At 51.1% G+C, this 20,105-nt stretch overlaps 1 protein-coding gene across 1 annotated transcript; it reads right to left on the bottom strand.

Annotated features, from left to right (window-relative positions):
- Nucleotides 1-12,043: 12,043 nt before the first annotated feature.
- Nucleotides 12,044-20,085, bottom strand: LOC117412828 (zona pellucida sperm-binding protein 4-like). The gene is made up of 16 exons (XM_058996671.1): nucleotides 20,065-20,085; nucleotides 19,583-19,760; nucleotides 18,854-18,987; nucleotides 17,960-18,119; nucleotides 17,340-17,458; nucleotides 16,780-16,984; nucleotides 16,246-16,367; nucleotides 15,933-16,038; nucleotides 14,501-14,623; nucleotides 14,152-14,324; nucleotides 13,906-14,003; nucleotides 13,646-13,773; nucleotides 13,292-13,472; nucleotides 13,056-13,191; nucleotides 12,598-12,673; nucleotides 12,044-12,206 (listed from the first exon to the last, which is right to left on the bottom strand). The coding sequence occupies exons 1-16, from the start codon at nucleotides 20,083-20,085 to the stop codon at nucleotides 12,121-12,123; spliced, it is 2,046 nt and encodes a 681-aa protein (XP_058852654.1). The 3' UTR covers nucleotides 12,044-12,120.
- Nucleotides 20,086-20,105: the final 20 nt, after the last annotated feature.

Here is a 20,105-nt window from a genome sequence, read left to right as displayed (position 1 = left end):
CTGCCAGCCTCAAGTCCGCCCCGGACTTGCTAACCAGGCTACAGTCCGACAAGTGCGTGCTGGGGTACCTGCGTCCACTTCTGACACCAATGTAGCGTTCTCGGTTCCAGCAGGCAGGCGCATCACACAGAGCGAGGAAATCCACACACAGACGGAGGGCGGGCGCGAACCCGGTTGTACAGCGGTATCGGCGCTATGCTTCACTGCGAGAGGACCCGGGTTCGCGCCCGCCCTCCGCCTGTGTGTGGTTCCCTTTCAAGTCGAAAATAACCATCAACATGAGATATTGCCGTCAGGCAGCACCGGTAGCCTGAGCTTTTATAGCAAAGCTGCCGATAGGCCCCCACGCCAGCTGCAGTGTAAGCCCGCCCCCCTGGGAGATTACTTAACTGCGTGCGCGGGGATGCACTTCCTCTTTTGTCTTCAGCCTTGGTACGGTAGTTAATAGATAATAGAGCTTGTTAACTGATTGTACTCGATAAGCTTTACGCTTGAGAAGCTGGTTAATTACCCCTTCTCTGAGTTTATTTCAGTTACTGTGTTATTTAGGATTATATATATTTTCTTGTTAATATATATTTTTCCTTTCGCTTTGCTTCGGCATCGCGTCTTTGTGGTCTCCCGTCTTCCTTTTCTTATTGTTATTATTATAATATATAATTTATATTATATTTATTATTTGGGTTTTTGTGTATATATATATTGTTATATATATTTTATTGTATATTGTTTGGGACGCGTGTTGCATTGGCCTTAGGCCACGCGCATTATTGCAGCCTCGGTCTTGCTTAGGCTAGACCGGGTGTGTGTGTGTGTGTGTGCGTGCAGCCTGCATTGCAGTCTCCCCCCCCCCACCGCGGCGCGTTCTACTGCCACGTGGCTGCTATTGAGTATAGCCCCACTGTTCTTACACTATACGTAGTGTCTGCTGCAGCGTCCAAACAAAAAAAAAAAAAAAAAAAAAAAAGTTTTTTTCCCATACAGTATAAGGAAGACGACCACCAAGTGCATTAACTGTTGCCCTTATAAGCAGCACAACACCTTGTCTTTCGAGACTCAGACACAGTACTAGAGCACATAGCGTCTCCGCTTTGCGGGTCAGCTGACGTGGATCGTCTGGTGCAGTACACGCGCTCCGGCGCTTTCGGTGTCAGCGCTTAGGCGCCTGGTGTAGCGCTTTGGCGCCTAGTGCTTGGGCTCAGTGCACGCAACGCACCTGTGCACGCACCTCGACGCTCGGTGCTCGGTGCCTCGGTGCACGCACCTCGACACTCGGTGCTCGGTGCACGCACCTCGACGCTCGGTGCCCGGTGCACGCACCTCGACGCTCGGTGCTCGGTGCCTCGGTGCACGCACCTCGACACTCGGTGCTCGGTGCACGCACCTCGGTGCCTCGGTGCACGCACCTCGACGCTCGGTGCTCGGTGCCTCGGTGCACGCACCTCGACGCTCGGTGCTCGGTGCACGCACATCGACGCTCGGTGCTCAGTGCTCGGTGCACGCACCTCGACGCTCGGTGCCTCGGTGCACGCACCTCGACGCTCGGTGCTCGGTGCACGCACCTCGACGCTCGGTGCTCGGTGCCTCGGTGCACGCACCTCGACGCTCGGTGCCTCGGTGCACGCACCTCGACGCTCGGTGCTCGGTGCCTCGGTGCACGCACCTCGACGCTCGGTGCTCGGTGCCTCGGTGCACGCACCTCGACGCTCGGTGCTCGGTGCCTCGGTGCACGCACCTCGACGCTCGGTGCCTCGGTGCACGCACCTCGACGCTCGGTGCCTCGGTGCACGCACCTCGACGCTCGGTGCTCGGTGCCTCGGTGCACGCACCTCGACGCTCGGTGCCTCGGTGCACGCACCTCGACGCTCGGTGCTCGGTGCCTCGGTGCACGCACCTCGACGCTCGGTGCCTCGGTGCACGCACCTCGACGCTCGGTGCTCGGTGCCTCGGTGCACGCACCTCGACGCTCGGTGCCTCGGTGCACGCACCTCGGTGCCTCGGTGCACGCACCTCGACGCTCAGTGCTCGCTGCCTCGGTGCACGCACCTCGACGCTCGGTGCTCGCTGCCTCGGTGCACGCACCTCGGTGCTCGGTGCCTCGGTGCACGCGCCTCGGTGCTCGGTGCCTCGGTGCACGCGCCTCGACGCTCAGTGCTCGGTGCCTCGGTGCACGCACCTCGACGCTCGGTGCTCGGTGCACGCACCTCGACGCTCGGTGCCTCGGTGCACGCACCTCGACGCTCGGTGCTCGGTGCCTCGGTGCACGCACCTCGACGCTCGGTGCCTCGGTGCACGCACCTCGGTGCTCGGTGCCTCGGTGCACGCACCTCGACGCTCGGTGCTCGGTGCCTCGGTGCACGCACCTCGACGCTCGGTGCTCGGTGCCTCGGTGCACGCACCTCGATGCTCGGTGCCTCGGTGCACGCACCTCGACGCTCAGTGCTCGCTGCCTCGGTGCACGCACCTCGACGCTCGGTGCTCGCTGCCTCGGTGCACGCACCTCGGCGCTCGGTGCCTCGGTGCACGCGCCTCGACGCTCGGTGCTCGGTGCCTCGGTGCACGCACCTCGACGCTCGGTGCCTCGGTGCATGCGCCTCGTAGCTCGGTGCTCGGTGCCTCGGTGCACGCACCTCGACGCTCGGTGCCTCGGTGCACGTACCTCGACGCTCGGTGCTCGGTGCCTCGGTGCACGCACCTCGACGCTCGGTGCTCGGTGCATGCACCTCGACGCTCGGTGCCTCAGTGCACGCACTTGACGATTGTCTTTTCAGTGCTTGGTGCACGCGCCTCAACGCACCTTAAAGCTGTACGCTTGGTGCTCAGTGCTTAACGCTCGGCGCTCCTATTACTGGCACGGTACGCTTCGGCATACAACGTGCTGCACCATGTCATTTCACCGCTGCGTCACCTGTGGGACGAAGCTACCGGCTAATGACCCGCATGAGGACTGCGTGTCCTGTCTGGGGCCGGAGCATGCGGCATCTGCCTTGGCAGACAAAGCCTTTTGCACGTCATGTGCAAGCTTTCAGACGCGCACTCTGCGTCGTAGGGCGAGGAGAGCAGTCGGGGATCGCTCCCCTTCATCTGGGTCGTCACACACCCTTTCCGCCCCGCAGCCTTCTTTGGCTTCCCCGCCAGCGAAGCTGCCTTTTTCCAGGAGTTCGCCTTCCCAGGTTACCCCTGGTCAACGATCTCCTGACGTTAGGCGTAAGAGAGACCGCTCCCACAGCCTTTCTGTAATGCGAGGCCCTTCTCCTCGCGGCGAACGCCCCCGTCAGATCTCGAGATCCCGCTCTAGATCGCCCCGAAGGAGAGGACGTTCCCGTTCTCCTCGTCGCGACAGGCGAGGTGGTGTAACTGAGCTCACTAATAAGATGTCTCAGTTTATGGACCTTATGATGGGGCAGCAATCGCTGCTCATGTCCCTTGCCACAGCTCGGGCCGCAGAGGAGACAGTCAGACCGGTTGTCAACCAGCCGATCATCCCACCACAACCCCTGTCCGTTCCAGTTACGCAACAGGATGCATGGGACGTGGATGCTATCTCTCGAGATGCATCAGAGGGTGAGCCTCTCCACGGAGAGGATAGTGTGGAGGCAGAGCTCTCGTCCCACCACTCAGAGTCTGAGATGGAGGTAGGCGTAGATGACTCTTTATGGTCCCTAGTAGAGCGGGCGACTCGCCACCTGGGCTTAGAATGGCCTGCCACTGAAGAACCTAGGCGCTCTCTTTTTGAGTCGCCTTTGGCACAGGGCCAGCACTCTAGGACGCTTCCGGCCTTCCCAGACTTTGTTAAGGAGGTGAAGTCCACTTGGGGGACTCCAGCCTCCGCCCCGGCAACCTCACATAAGGCGGCTGCCTTTACCATGCAAGGGGCGAGTGAAGCGGGTCTGGCGTCATTTCCGCCAGTTGGTGCTGCGTTTGCAGCATTGGTGAAGTCACCAACACTCTCTGGGTTGGTGAAGGACCCCACCTGCCCTAACAAGCAGTGCAGGATCACTGAGGTGCACCTCAAGAGGGGCTATTCGGCGGCTACAGAGGCAGTTAGGCTGTCCAGTCTGGCCAGCCTCCTCTCAGTTTATCAGGCTGCGTTAATAAAGGATCTCCCAGACTACCTTTCGGTGTCTCTGAGAGCGGAGTTGGGGCTAATTGCCCAGCTGCTGGTCAAGCTAGCCCAGCTTAGCGTGCGGGCCCAGGGCAGGAGCATCGCGTCTCTGGTGGTGGCCAGACGACAGCTCTGGCTCTCGCAGGCGAGAGTCCAGGAGCATGACAAAGCTCCCTTGTTGGATGCCCCAATTACACCGGGGCACACATTTGGCCCAGCGGTGGAAGAGATGCTGCAAAGCTCAGCTAAGGCTAGAGAGGCATCACAGCAGTTTGCTACGATATGGCCGCGTAGGCCTTTCCAGGTCAAACGCCCACAAGAACATCAGTGGTGTAGAACACCACCGCAACACCAGCCGCGTCCAGAGGGTACTAAGACCTCCCCAGCGGGTACAGCAGCGCGTGGCCAAATCCCAATGGGGAGACCGCAGCGCACAGGGTGGCGACCTAGAGGAGGCGGCAGACCACGCCCTCGTGGCTCTGGCCAGGCCCCTCGTGAGCGAGCGAAGCCTAAGCAGCCCTGAGAAAACCAGGCAGCCATTAACCCAACCCTATACTGTTCCACAGCTTCTGTTTTGGCAACAATGCACCAGCGATATCTGGGTGCGCAAAACTATACTCACCGGGTACACCCTTCAGTTCCGGTTAAAACCCCCCCCCCTTCAGGGGGGTGGTGGTAACTGTGGTGAAGGACGTGGTTCAGTCCTCAGCTCTGAATGTGGAAATACAGGCATTGCTCAGGAAGCGTGCCATTCAACTAGTAGACCCTGCTCTGACCGACCAGGGGTTCTACTCCAAATACTTCCTTGTGCCAAAGAAGGACGGCGGGCTCCGCCCTATTCTAGACCTGCGTGTACTGAACAAATACCTATGGGTGTTGTCGTTCAAGATGCACATTGTCCAGTCTGTCCGGCAGGGCGACTGGTTTACCACCATAGATCTGACAGATGCGTACTTTCACGTTCCCATCTGTCCGGGTCACAGGAAGTATCTACGATTCGCATTCCAGAGCAGGGTCTACGAGTTTTGCGTCCTGCCATTCGGCCTGTCTCTAGCTCCTCGAACCTTTTCGAAGTGTATGGACGCCATTTTAGCTCCTTTGCGGGCTCAAGGCGTCCGACTGCTGAACTATCTGGACGACTGGCTCGTCTGCGCGCAGTCAAAGGAGCAGCTGGCACAGCACACAGTGATGGTTACAGACCATCTTCAGCGGCTAGGTCTGAAGGTCAATCCAGACAAGAGCCGCCTTGTGCCCAGCCAACAGACCGAGTTTTTGGGTCTGCATCTGGACTCAGTGTCCATGGAAGCGACCCTATCGACACAAAGAGTTGCCTCATTAGAGCAGTGTCTCTCCCTATTCAGGTTGAGAGAAACAGTCAGCATGGAGCTCTGTCAGCGCATGCTGGGGTTGATGGCTGCCGCCTCGCAAGCCCTTCCTTTGGGCTTACTACACCAGAGACCTCTGCAGGCCTGGTTCAATGCCTTCACGTTGCACCCGCGGAGAGACAAGCACCGCAGGTTGAGGGTATCCCGAACCTGCTGGGAAGCATTACGCTGGTGGAAAGTTCAGTTGAACATCCGCCAGGGCGTGCGCTTGGGTCCCATCTTCCGAAGGGAAGTTATCACAACCGACGCTTCCAACCAAGGCTGGGGAGCAGTCTGGAACGGGACAGGGACCCGTGGAGTGTGGTCAGGACCCTGGAGGTCAGCCCACATCAACGCTCTGGAACTCAGAGCAGTGGACCTCGCCCTTCGGCACTTCTTGCCAGTGCTTCTAGACAAGCACGTGTTAGTGCGGTCAGACAACACCACAGTAGTGGCGTATATCAATCGCCAGGGCGGATTGCGGTCCCCCGGTCTTCACCGGATGGTAACGCGGCTGTTGCTCTGGGCTCAACCGCGTTTAGCCTCTCTGCGTGCAGTTCATCTGCCGGGCAGAGTCAATTACGCAGCGGATCTCCTGTCCAGAGGAGGTCCTCTTGCGGGCGAATGGCGTCTTCACCCTCGGGTGGTAGAGCGCATCTGGGAATGGTTCGGCACAGCGCAAGTCGATCTCTTCGCTTCGCGAGAGACCACGCACTGTCCTCTATGGTTCTCGGTGAAGGACCTCGACAGCCCCCTGGGGGTGGATGCACTGGCTCACGAATGGCCGCCAGGGCTCCTGTATGCCTTTCCACCGATTCCGATGCTCCCCGCCTTCTTGGAGAAGGTCAGGGTAGAGCGAGCGACAGTGATTCTGATCGCTCCTTGGTGGCCTCGGAGAATATGGTTCCCGAGTCTAGTGCAATTACTGCATGGTCGCCCGAGGGAGCTCCCTCTGCGAGCGGACCTGTTGTCCCAAGCTCAGGGAGAGCTTTGGCATCTGAACCCCAAACTCATGCAGTTATGGGTTTGGCCCCTGAGCGGGAGCGCCTGTCAGCCTTAGGGCTTTCGACTGCAGTTATATCGACCATCCAGAGTGCGAGAGCGCCCTCTACTAGGTCGCAGTATGCGTATAAGTGGCAGTTGTTTCAGAGTTGGTGTCTGGCTGAGAGCCACGACCCAGTCTCCTGTCCTATGGCAGTAATATTGCAGTTTCTGCAGAAACTGCTGGATGAAGGGAAATCTCCTTCTACACTTAAAGTGTATTTAGCCGCCATTTCGGCTTGTCATGTACGCATTGACGGTTTATCACCTGGTTGCCATTTTTTGGCATCTCAGTTTCTGAAAGGCGCAAGACGCTTGCGGCCTCCAAGAACTACCAGTTTACCGTCATGGAGCCTTGATGTGGTGCTAGAAGCCCTTACCAAGGCACCGTTTGAGCCTCTCCACAGCGTGGATATGAAGCTCATATCTATTAAGACTGCATTTTTGCTGGCTGTGGTATCAGCAAAACGCGTGAGCGAGTTACATGCACTTTCAGTGCATCCTTCTTGTACTCGTTTTGCAGGAGACGGTTCTAAGGTCTCCATGCGCCCTAATCCGGCCTTTTTACCAAAGGTTATATCCCCGTTCCACATGAACCAGTCAGTCGAGTTGATGGCGTTCCATCCTCCTCCTTTTTCTTCCCCAGAGGAAGAGCGGTTACACATGCTCAGCCCCGTGAGGGCATTGAGGTGTTATATTGACCGTACAAAGACTGTGAGGCAGACAGAACAGTTGTTCATATGCCATGGTTCTAGATCTTTGGGTCAGCCGCTGTCTAAACAGCGCCTTTCCCACTGGATAGTGGATGCTATTAAATTAGCGTATGAATCTGCAGGCCTTCCACCACCAGGGCAGTTGAAGGCGCATTCTACCAGGGGTATGGCGACATCCTGGGCCCTCTTTCGAGGGGTGCCGGTGTCTGATATTTGCACGGCAGCCAGTTGGGCTACACCGCATACTTTCATGAGGTTTTACAGGTTAAATGTACTGGATTCCTCTGCTCCACTGTTTGGAGCATCTGTTTTACACTCTACGACGCCTCAGGATGCGGACGTATAGAGTGGTTGATAGCATGGTGTTGACTGTTCCACCTTTAAAACAGGTGTCATTACGAGCATAGACGCTGAGGCGCAGCTCCGCATATGCCTAGATGTACTGCCTACGCAGTTGCGTTATGACGTAAGTCTGTCCTACTGCCGAGAATCCTCCCTCGCGACAGCTAGGGTACACTGTATCCCATGTTGATGGTTATTTTCGACTTGAAAGGGAACGATAGGTTGCGGATGCAACCCCGGTTCCCTGAAAGAGAAAAGAACCATCAAGCTGCGAGGTCGCTCCGGTAGCCTTCACGGCCTGAAGAGCAAAAGAGGAAGTGCATCCCCGCGCGCGCAGTTAAATAAGCTCCCAGGGGGGCGGGCTTACACTGCAGCTGGCGTGGGGGCCTATCGGCAGCTTTGCTATAAAAGCTCAGCCTACCGGTGCTGCCTGACGGCAGTATCTCATGTTGATGGTTATTTTCTCTTTCAGGGAACCGGGGTTGCATCCGCAATCTATCGTTGTATGGAGTCGCCGAGGCCCCTCCTCGCCCTCACCTCGCACACGGAGCGCCTTCACGCCAGTGCCGGGTAGCTTGAGTGTCATTCTATCCTCGTAGCAGGTTAATCCGGGCTCCTCCGGTTTAAGAGCCGGGCCGGTGGAGGCTGTCTCGACCGCCGTCATCGTCCTCGCTTGGGACGTTAGTGTGGAAGGAGTCTAGCGGGAGGAACGAGAGGAAGCAAAGTTAACCGGTAGAGAATCACTGCAGAAGGACGCACCGTGTCTATCTGTTTGTAACGAAGGCACTGTGCAGTGCAGGTGGAACTGAGCACATTTAAAAACAAGCTGACAGAGAAAACACAAACAAAAAAGTAAGCCTCCTTTCTGGCGCCTCACCGAGGTTGGGAGTCGCATTCCCAGGCTGCAGCAGCGGGGTCTCCCCGGTCCAAGACAAGGCGGCCCGGCCGAATCCAAGCAGCAAGCACGCCACAAGTAAGCAAGGCGGCAGCATCATCATCCTCTGCCCGCTCCGACACATTGGTGTTGTTTTCCCGCAGCCACTTGTCGCTCCAGTCCCTGCAGTCAGGCTGTATCCTCGCTTACTGCGCTCTGGGTGTTTATAAGAGGTGTCGAGACCGCGCGAGGGCTTCATTGACGGTCCAATCGGGTTCCACGCGCCATCATTCTCACGCGGGTTTTTTTTTTTGGAAAGGTAAACTCGCACACCGAGACTTTTTAAAACCCAACTTTAACGTGAAGCTGCCCAGTTGTTAATATTTTCACAGCCTTTGCTTTAACTGTGACGCCTACATCCTTTGTGGTAATCGATGCAATATCCCATATGCGCGTGTAGTAAACGAGGATGAGAGGGCAAGCGTGCTTCATTCACCCTTCAAACCAGCTGTGAAGCGCACACATTATTTAGAGGATTTAGAACCGGGTTGGAACAAAGACCAGGAGTGGAATAGCCCTCCGGGGCCATGATTGGACACACCTGTGTTATGCCACTGCCATAACTTGTGTAATAAAGTACGAGTCCCTTTCCCTTTGAAATGAATGTTTTGCTATTCTTCCCCATTGTTTTAACACTTAGAAGAATGAAAAGAAAATGATGAACACAGTTGATGAAGTTTAATATGCAACATGTTCTATGCAATTAAAATAGTCCCTTTGTCTGTGTTACGTTTATAGACGATGCCAGTTGTAGAGCAACTTGCAGAACAGAAATACAGGTGGAGTCGCCCGGCCGACAAATCAAACCACACACACACGTGATGCTAACAGTGCCGCTGGGGATGCTTATCATATGATATGTATCATTTCAAATGGCATTTTACATAGTGCGCGCGCACTATGTGCTTAATTAAACATCTGAGCTAGTCGTCTGTATCAAACTGCCAAGAAATGGGAGGCTTGTTTCCTCCCTTATCGTTCACAAACGCAATTAAAAACGTGTGGACTGCAAGTGTTTCACTGAGATCCCATCCTGGGTGGCTACAAACTAGGTTTAGCAAAGTGTAATCCAGTCCATACCATTTTTGGAGGCAATTCCATTTTAGCTTCCACTAGCGAAGACCCCGGATGTTATCTTGGACCTCATGCTTTCTTTTGATTTCTGTATCAGAACAGCGTCTTATCATTTGAGAAATGTTTCCAGATGAAAGCGTGTTCTGGGTATGAGGGATGCAGAGACGGTGACACAGGCATTAATAACCTCTCGTCTTGATTATTGCGATTCTTTGCTTGTTGGTAAACCTGTCACTAAACCTAGAAGGATTCAGCTTGTCCAGAACTCCGCTCCAGTTACCATTATGCAGGTTGAAACATTGGATTCTTAAATCGAATATGAAAACACACTTTTGTGAATGTGCTTTTATGTAATTGGTTGTAACTGGAATGTATTATAAGAACATCATTAAGTTTACAAACGAGAGGAGGCCATTCAGCCCATCTTGCTCGTTTGGTTGTTAGTAGCTTATTGATCCCAGAATCTCATCAAGCAGCTTCTTGAAGGATCTCAGGGTGTCAGCTTCAACAACACTACTGGGGAGTTGGTTCCAAATCCTCACAATTCTCTGTGTAAAAAAAGTGCCTCCTATTTTCTGTTCTGAATGCCCCTTTATCTAATCTCTATTTGTGACCCCTGGTCCTTGTTTTTTTTTTCAGGTCAAAAAAGTCCCCTGGGTCGACATTGTCTATACCTTTTAGGATTTTGAATGTTTGAATCAGATCGCCGCGTGGTCTTCTTTGTTCAAGACTGAATAGATTCAATTCTTTGAGCCTGTCTGCATACGACATACCTTTTAAACCCGGGATAATTCTGGTTGCTCTTCTTTGCACTCTTTCTAGAGCAGCAATATGCTTTTTGTAACAAGGTGACCAGAACTGAACACAATATTCTAGGTGAGGTCTTACTAATGTATTGTAAAGTTTTAACATTATTTCCCTTGATTTAAATTCAACACTTCTCACAATATATCCGAGCATCTTTGTTGGGGAAGCTATAAAAAAGGCCACATTGTCTAGATGAAGACATTTCTGAGTCAACATAAACTCCTAGGTCTTTTTCATAGTTCCCTTCTTCAATTTCAGTATCTCCCGTATGATATTTATAATGCACATTTTTATTGCCTGCATGCAATACTTTACACTTTTCTCTATTAAATATATATATATATATATAGATAGATAGATAGATAGATATGAGAGCATATCTGTTTGGTGTTTAACTTTGGACAGCGCTGTGGGATGCCATGGCGTGAAGGGAGGGCGCTTTATATTGCATTGTATTTTCATCCCTGGTGTGTGTGTCTGTGTGACTGAGTGTGTAGTGGTGGGACGTTGCTTTTTATAGATAATCTGAGGAACTGGACTGCTCCTCTGTCCACCAGCAGGGGGCACTCACTATACATTACCAGCATTTAACTACTCTCCGTTTACAGATGACCTTCTGGGACTACCAGAGCCCAGCACACTGTCCAGGAGTACTGTAATCTACAAGCACGACCAGAGCCCAGCAGTGTCCAGGAGTACTGTAATCTACAAGCACGACCAGAGCCCAGCACAGTGTCCAGGAGTACTGTAATCTACAAGCACAACCTGAGCCCAGCACAGTGTCCAGAAGTACTGTAATCTACAAGCACAACCTGAGCCCAGCACAGTGTCCAGGAGTACTGTAATCTACACGCACAACCAGGTCATCCTACACTGCTGTTTATACCTTTAAAAGCAAGTCCTGGCCATTTCACAGACACACCATCCAGTTAAATATTACATCATCAAACCCTGGAGGTTCACACACTTACTCACTCTCTGCCTCTCTCGCTTTACTTCCTGCTGTTGGTCTTCAAATGCGCAAATCAATATTTTTGTTCTGCAGTTTATTTTGTAGACACCTTTATCGAAGCAGACTTGCAGGTGTTACAGGGCAGTACAGGGTTACACTGCAAGCTTCATATTTAAATAGTGTAGTTTACAGTTAGTGCAATAAGGTAGCATGAGAGGAGGAAGGCTGAGAGAACAGAAGACAAGCAGCAGAGTTTTGAATAAGATGAAGAGGGGGAGGAGAGAGGAGTCCAATCTGGAGAGTACAAGAGCTTGGACCAGGAATTGGGTGGAATACAGCAGTAAGAAAAGGACAGATATGGTAGATGCTACATACAAAGAAAGCAATTGTGTCAGGAAAGATGTGTTGAGAGAAGGGTCAAGAGTAACACCTAGATTTTCAGAGAGAGTGACAGTCGAGAGAGACTGAGACGTCAGAGGGAGAGGAAGCAAAGGTCAGATTTAGAGAGGCCGAGTTTAAGTTGAGATAGCAGCCCCATACAAGGGTGCCATGCATTCAAAAGGTTACATTTGTTCACATGCATTTGTCACACTTGTGAACCCCTATAAATTGTAGACTTAATTCTATTTGCCCCCAGTTTGGCAGATCCAGACTGTTTTGCAGGTGTTGAGGTGGAGAGAGTGTTACAATGAAGACACAGCACAGAAGAGATGGGTTGGTTCTTTTTATTTGAAATGGTTACTGTAGTCTTAGGGCTGAGTTTCCTGCCTGGGCTCTGAGCTCCTTCACTAGGCTCCCTCCAGCATCACCCTCCCTGGGCAGGGATTACCAGCACAGCGCAGTCTCATACTGGGGTCGACCGAGATGGGAGTGTCTGAAGGAGGAGTTACAAGAGGCACAGTGCTGGGTTCAGAATACAGCATGCTGGGACAATCAGAAGCAACACAATGTACCAGAGTGAAGTACAAGCCAATCGAACTGCTGTTCAATAGTGTGAAGCACTAGATAGCAAGTACAAAATCACTACAATAAAACCCATGCAGTTCAAAATGCATCAGCAGCACAGCTCAAATAGAACACATGTATCTGAAATATTAGAACTATGGATAAAATTAATGCATGTGTACTTCCAAATTACCAGCTATTATGCAAAATACACAAGACAGTGTTCCCCTTAATTCTCACACACGTGTGAACCCAATCAACAGAATCCTGAGTCAACGCTGGTCCTTTTCTAGAAGGATTTGATCCATTGTGCAACTCACCTCTCCCATCAAAGCAACCCTCATTGCAGCGGCGCTGGTCTGGAGAACAGACTTCAGTGGAGCACATGAAGGAGATCTGAGATACACGGGAGGAGAGACTTGGTCAAAACATATGGCACTGAATTTCACAGGGATGGAAAGAACTCCCATTGCCAGTAGCATCACCCATTCCAGGTTTTACTACAAGCTTGATCAGCCAGAGTGTAGAGGCAACAAGCTCAGGTGTACGATTAAACCAATAGCAAAACCAGGAATGGACCCAACTGCTCTGGAGGATTTCCATCCGTGTCTTCAACTACAACAGAGATCGAAAATGCAGAAGACAGAAAGACTGAGAGTCTAAATGCTGGTCATGGAATTTCCACTGAAGACACTGGCAGTTGAGCGTTGTTACTGATGCAATACAGACCCGTGCAGAGCCAGGTCAGTCTGCAGCACCCCATTAATACCCCACCCACCTCCTCGTCCAGGGCTAGCCCACTGCTCAGGAACTGGAATGTTCGGAGACTGAAGCGTCGTCTCAATTTGGAGTGGGGGGGCTGGCCGTCCACGTGCAGAGACGCAGAGCTGCCGTAATCCAGGACATTTGGACAACTGAGGGACAGAGACATCCAATCAGAAGCGGTATAGGGTTAAAAAAAGCTTATGGCAGACTGACAGGACCTCAGAACATGCGTGTGATGGTCAGACTCACCCCTGGTACAGCAGCACCCACACAGCACTGGAGGAGCGTGGGTAAGCAATGCAGTAGTGCACCAGCAGAACCAGGCTGGGGTCAGTGGGGTTGATCAGACGCAGCTCGAGGTAAACTCTGCTCCCCAGGAGGAGACTCACGGGCAGGCTGGTGGAGGGGTAGAACTGGGAGAAGGTCCCATCTGAGGAGAGAGAGACTTTCAGCATCCTATTAAGTGAGACATGGGGGTAGAAGCGGCTGGATCTCAGTTCTGGAGGACAGATTTATTACATGCATTGAAATGGAGCGTTTGATAACTTTGTATTTGGTTTAATAACTGAAGAGATAGATACACCTCCAGGTGGCATGTCTCACCTTTAGCAATCTGTAACTGCACCTGAAACACCCCCAGGTGAGGGGCAGGGCGGAGGTCTGTGGGGGTCTTCACCAGGAACCCAGTGCTGGCCACGTTCCCTTTAGAATAACGACATTCCACAAGGAGACTAGGGGTAGAAAGAGTGGAGCACTGAATACAGTATAGCAGAAGGACTGTGTGATCCACACCATTACTAGAGGCTCCATCTAAAAAGCAATGTATACCTGCAATAAGGGCAGAGCTCTGGCTATATACTTGCCTAAAGGGACTGTCGCTGGTTACGAGCCCGTAGGTCCACTGCCTGCGTTGGATCAAGCTCTGCACCTCAGCCAGGTAGACTCTAGTCTCCCCCACAACCTGCACACAGAGGGTTACAATCCAGTGCATCACGTCACTGGTCCAATTAAATGTACGTGGCCAAAACTAATTACAGCCATTTGATATGTCATGCATCAAAAGGGTCAATTCTGAAATGCTCCATTCAAACTTCTGAACAGGAACTCACAAAGGTGCGGGTCCCACAGCCAGTGACTGGGAATTTGAAGATGGCATAGTCTGGAGTGCAGAGAACTGGGAGGCAGGACTGGTCCCCAGCGAGCGCCAGACTGGCAGGGTTGACCTCAGGATTGAAAGACTTGCGGTAAACAGCAAACACAAACTGCTCGTCTGCCGTGCACACTGAGGAGAGAGAGAGAGAGAGAGATTGAATCCAATACAGGCTTTTAAACAGCCAAGAATGACCATGAACCCACTAGCAGCCCAGGCTTACTGCATTCATTGGAAAGGACAGAGGTGGATGACACTAATGGATGCAAGAGGAAATCAGTCTATTGGAGGAGGAATGGGGTGCTTACTCTCTAGAGGGTAGAAGCAGCGGCGGGTTTTGGGGTTCATGCAGCAGCCTCTAGCCCGGCACAGCGCTGGAGAAAGCTTAGAGGGGCCACAGGGAAGCTGCTGCTCAGCTGGGATCAGACAGCCTGCAGGAAGTGAGACAGGGAAGCAGATTTACCATTCAGCGTGAAGAGACAGCGGCTTGGGTTTGTATGGATTGCTGCTTGGAAGAGTAAAGGCTGCTACACACCAGGCGCAACTGCAGGGATTAATAAAACCTATACTTGAGATGCATCACACCACAGGCAACACAAAATAGAACAGCTTCCATGCATGCGGTCCAGCAGGGTGAAGCAATCTCCAGAATGACAGAGGAAACACCCAGAGCTTTGTGACAAGGACCGTAATAAGATTAAGACTATGGGAGTCCATTTCAAAAGGCACTGGATAAGCCTGGTATGTGCGACTTATTGTCACCCATGTTGAAATACTGTCGGAGAAGACTCAATTTCAACATCATGATTATGTACCAGTCTTGATCATTGTTTAGTCAATAGCAATTAGCTGGACAGATCAGCCAGTTCTCCAACTGGTCACATCACTTCTGGTGATACCACTGCCAATCTGGTGTGGGGCAGCCTCAAGTGTGTCACTCCCTCCACACCCCCAGAATCGGATACTCTTAGGTTGTGCTGAAGGTCCTGCAACATGATCAACCAATAAAAGACCTGCATTCTGTGGCAGTCCAATCACAAGTGAGCAGAGGGACACACAGTTGAAGGCATTCTGCCTGGTCTGAAGGTCTGGAGTAATTTTAACCAATGGGAGTGTCAGATGTGCCCCTTGTTACGCAGGTGGCTAATCATTGAGGCAGGACAGATGCAAGGCCAAGCAGTGCAAGAAAAGCTGAATTTTGTGCAAGAGATTAGAGGCAGTTCATTACATTGATAAAGTTAAAATATCAAACAGATGTGCTCAGCCACTGAAGGAGGAATACAGAACGGACTGTGTACAAGTAGTGTGGAGAGTCACTTGACATTAGCCATTCATAAAGCTCCAACCTCAAAAGAAAGCTACCCAATGCATCCATCTACTCAGCTTACTCAAAGCTTGGTTTCTTTTCTGTATTCAATGTTTATAGGTTGCAGTTTTTATCAAAACCGCACTACACGACTTACAAGGTTACAAAACAATTACATTAAAAACACGCTTGCTGTTCTCTCTCCCCCCCCCCCCCCCCCCCCCCATGACAATATAAAACGGTTATTGTGTGGTGGGGGCAGGTGTTGACTCTGCTACCCCAGTGGATTGTCACTGCACACCACTGCGTTTTGCTACGAGTTTAATAACACACCCAAGCTTGTTAACTAGATCCTGGGGATAATCAAGCTCTGATCAAAAGCTGGAATAGGTGAAATTCCTGTGCAATGGGAGGAGGGAGTTCATTAAACCCACCTTCTTGGGGGATGGGATTTGGGGGTACAGGGCAGGAAGATACCGTCACCTCCCTCTGGCGAGAGGAGTAGGGGGTGAAGAGCACCGTCAGGACATACCAGTTATTCTAGAACACAAGGAGGGAGAGTGGAGACATTGGCACAATAGAACACACACATCCAGCAACACAAATGGATTGACACACACTAGCCCTGCTGCACCCAGTCCTGGCTTTCAGAACTCCACCTTGTTCAGGCAGACCCCTGGTAAACCTGCTCTGAACCCAAGGACTGGATGCAGCGTCCAGGCATTCACGAGTTGGGCAGGCTCTTACCAAGGTCTTGACATGGCAGGCCGTGTAAGACACTGTGAAGACGGTCTTTCCATCCTTCTCCTCTAGAGTGTAGCCACAAGCACTTGGTGCAGACTGCACCCCAACCAGATTATTGGAGTCATCTACAAAAAGATCAAAACAAAGCCTGGGTTAGGGCCATCCATCACCCATTGCCACGGTTCTGAATATAATCATAGCATCAGTACCAAAGCCTCAATCTACAGCCACTGCATGCAGCACAGACTGCCTCCATGCAGCCCCAGATACAGACACTCAATAGCTTGTGCCAAAGTTCCTGAACAAGTTTATTGGACCAGCTGTTCTCTACATGTGTAAAAATGTTAATGTGAAACACAGCAAGCTTCCATACACCCCCCAGATACAGACAGTCAATAGGTTTATAAAATCAGCATTACAATAAACCAAGACAAAAGCATGAAGGCTCTCAGCAGCTTAAGATAGAACGAGTCTCAATTTGCAAGTGCTCAAATGACAATCATGGCTTTGACAGTCAAAAGCCAGCCCCAGACTCACCCTTGACTTTGACCAGATTGAGGGGACCGGCAGGCAGCAGCACCGTCATGCACCCCTCACTGCAGGAGACAGAGACACCAGCAGGGTGGGGAGGGAGGATCTCACGCTTAGCCAAGACACGGCACTTCATATGCCTCAAGCGAGTCACCTCGTTTACATCAGAGAACGAAACGGACAGCGAGTAATGGACATGGCCGTCAATGTTCTACAAAGAGAAATAAGGGTTACACAATGAGAAGTCCCCACAAAAATGCATGGTTTACCATTGCCAAGAACTAGGCTCAGTGAAAGCATGGCATGATCAGCCATTACCACGCTTTAGCATGCTTTCACTGGGAAACTGAAGGGATAGTTTTACCCTGCTCTAGTTGTGTACTGTTTCTAATGCTTCACACATGCTTTCACTGTACTGTCACACTGCTGAGCTGTTACTGTGGGCAAGACAAATATGCAGGAATTGCACAGGTGTGCCAAGTTCAACTACATTGTAAATGACAGGTCAAATAGTAATTGACTAGGTCTGAAGGGGTCCCTGCTTGCTCACTCACAGACAGCCTCACCTGTTTCAGCACATCACAAGCATCGTAAGGAGCCATAAAGTAGTTCTTCCCAATCCCCTGGACCAGCCCATAGCCACAGCTGCCATTGGCCTTCACAGCGACCAGGTTGTTCTTCCCATCTACAAGGACAGGAGGAGGTGGGTATAGCTACAGCACTCATGCCATTGGGAGGGTAACTTGCCAATGGATCTACTGTGATTTATGCAAGTACAATTAAGGAACCAATACTAGTCTCACTAGGAGTTGAAGACACCCCTGAGCTGGATACCTACACTGTGGCGAATGAAGCTCATAGTAACTACTATGCAATAGGAGTCTTGCTGCACTCTCTGCAACATGATCACTGACCCCCATCCACCCCCTTTAGGAGGAGTGCTGACCATCTCTAAAATCCATTCCAACTCTTATAAGCTTTGACACCAGGGCTGGAAATAACACTCCCATCGCATAGCAGTTTCAGCTATTCCTGGTGTCACTAGGAGTTTAAGACATGTGAACTTGTTCCCTATACACAGTGGCTAATCAAGCTCTTGGTAAAGCCTGGAATGGGTACACTGCTATTGCATTCATGATTAAGAGCAAGAGGCTTTACAAACCAGCCCCTCCCACTGCAGACTCACCCAGGATGAAGACCTGGTCTAGTGGCCCCTCTGGAAGATCTGTACTCATGCTGGAGGGGCCACAGACAGCAGGGGGTTCGAATGGGAGACACCCCTGCTCTATGGAGCCTGGCCGTCCCTCCGCGTCCTTGTACGTCACATGGAAGACCAGGGTATTGTTCTGGGAGGAAGACAGGTTAGAATAGCGCCTTGAGCTTGCTTTAGACTGTTACAGTAGCTTCAGGGGAGAAGCTTTTCTTGCCCAAATAGTAAATCAATAAATTCACATTGTTGCAGGAACATTGGACTGGACTAGGACAGACATCAATCATGCACCAGATTTGCCAAAGACTAGATTAAGCTACAATTGCAGACTTTACCACTGCGAAAGCACAGAGGTTAGTTTAACTGTTAGCTTCCACAATTGCTGTAGTAAATTGTAACATTTAATTGTCCTTCTTTGGAGGACATGCTTCACTTGAGTATTTAACTCATCTACCCGTTTTAATTTTACATTGATACTGTAACCGTTAGCCATAACCACCTAAAGGTACCAAATACAGCTTGTGTTCAAATACATGTTGGTACTTAATGGGTTAAGGGCAATTCTGTGAATTAGTGAAGCATCTTCAACATCAAATCCTGTGCAATTGCCGCCTTTTATGAATGGCCCCAGCTATAAGGGCTGCAGGGCTGAGTGCTGTTCAGTGGCTGCTCCTATAAAACACCTGAAGTGAATTCCCTCCCTTGGAGTTCAAGGGTGTTGCAGAAAACAGCTTGAAACATTGGAGTCAATATCCCAGTCAAGGGGAAAATGTATCCTTGTTACGCTTCACCAAGGGGTTTTATGCCAATAGCCGCTGGTCCTCGGTTGAGATTATTGAAGGACAGTCAGTGCACGCTTTGACCTTGTACCTGTGTTTGAAGAGGACAGCCTTCATCCTTGGCATAGTAAGAGATTGTGAGCACATTCATCCCGTCTCCCTTCATCAGGTAGAAAGCACATTCATCTGGGGCGTCTTTGATCAGCATCTCCAAACCAGACCGGTCTGAGAAAACACACAATACGAGAAGCAATATCAAGCTTCATGCAAATGTGAAATACTAGAAGTCACTCAATTGAAATACTCCAAAACGAGAAGTCAATCTTGAGAGACTGCTAGGTGAACTGTACCCCCCCCCACCCACTGTGTATTAAAAGGAGTCAAGATAGGATATTGCAATAGGTGTATCTAGTTTGTATCGCGATACAAGACCACAGCATAGCTCACTAGTCTAAACTACAGCTCCCAGCATCACTCACCATTGCTGCAGGTGCATAGGCATGATGGGAGCTGTAGTTCTAGCCAGGGCCAGACAATCATGGTGTCTACGCAATGTAAAGAGAGGTCTGAATAGTTGGACACAAGCTATGAGGGGTGTCATAGCTGCTTGGGATAGTGGTATGATCCAGTCTCAATGTAACAATAGCCATCAAATGAACATTTGATTAGGCATCTACAAGTAGCCCATCACATTGATACAGATCGTACCACACCTTCATATCGATACGGTCGTGACATTAGTGTCTTGTTGCAGCCCTTGTGTTCAGATTCAGGAACACCACTAGACACATAGAATAGCATTTGATAATCAGGGTCTCACCTGTGATTGTGACCTCCTCTAGGGGTCCCTCTGGCAGTTCAAAGGTCACAGTGGTGACCCCACAGGCTGCATTGGGGAGAGATTTGGGGGTGCTCTGTGGACACCTCATCACCAGCCCTGCACCCCCTGTCCTTGGGAAGAACACAGTGAGCACGAAGGAGGAGATCCCGTTGATTTCCTAAAAGGAACAAGACAGTAACACCAGGGGTGGCCAATACTGCTATCAAAGCAACTCCCTTTAAGAAGTCTGGAATGGTGTGGTATTAACCCAGCGAGTACTACATTTGAGAACAAACACAAGCTGTATTTATGCAATCTGATACACTACTTTTGCAGCTAGTTAGAATTAGAGGTATTACCAAGTTAAATCCACAAGACACTTCATGGGTTAACCAGAAAGCATTCATTACTCAATGCGGTCCCTCCGTTCCCACAATTGAGAAATCGGTCTGACCAATACAGAACCAGTCCATTTGATGTACTCTACCTGCTATTTCTACCATGCTACCCAACACTGTAGCCA

The sequence above is a fragment of the Acipenser ruthenus genome, chromosome 23 (assembly GCF_902713425.1).
Source record: "Acipenser ruthenus chromosome 23, fAciRut3.2 maternal haplotype, whole genome shotgun sequence".
Taxonomy (NCBI): Eukaryota; Metazoa; Chordata; class Actinopteri; order Acipenseriformes; family Acipenseridae; genus Acipenser; species Acipenser ruthenus.
The sequence above is the reverse complement of the archived record's forward strand: the minus strand, read 5'-3'. Positions and strand labels throughout refer to the sequence as shown.

Excerpts from the sequence above, each read along its gene's own strand:
- LOC117412828 (XM_058996671.1), bottom strand. The coding sequence starts at position 20,085 with ATGGTAGAAATAGCAGGTAGA. Across the intron at positions 18,988-19,582 it reads AGAGGAGGTCACAATCACAG|ACCGGTCTGGTTTGGAGATG; the intron begins GTGAGACCCTGA and ends GTGTTTTCTCAG. Across the intron at positions 14,624-15,932 it reads AAATCCCATCCCCCAAGAAG|GCTGTCTGATCCCAGCTGAG; the intron begins GTGGGTTTAATG and ends CACTTCCTGCAG.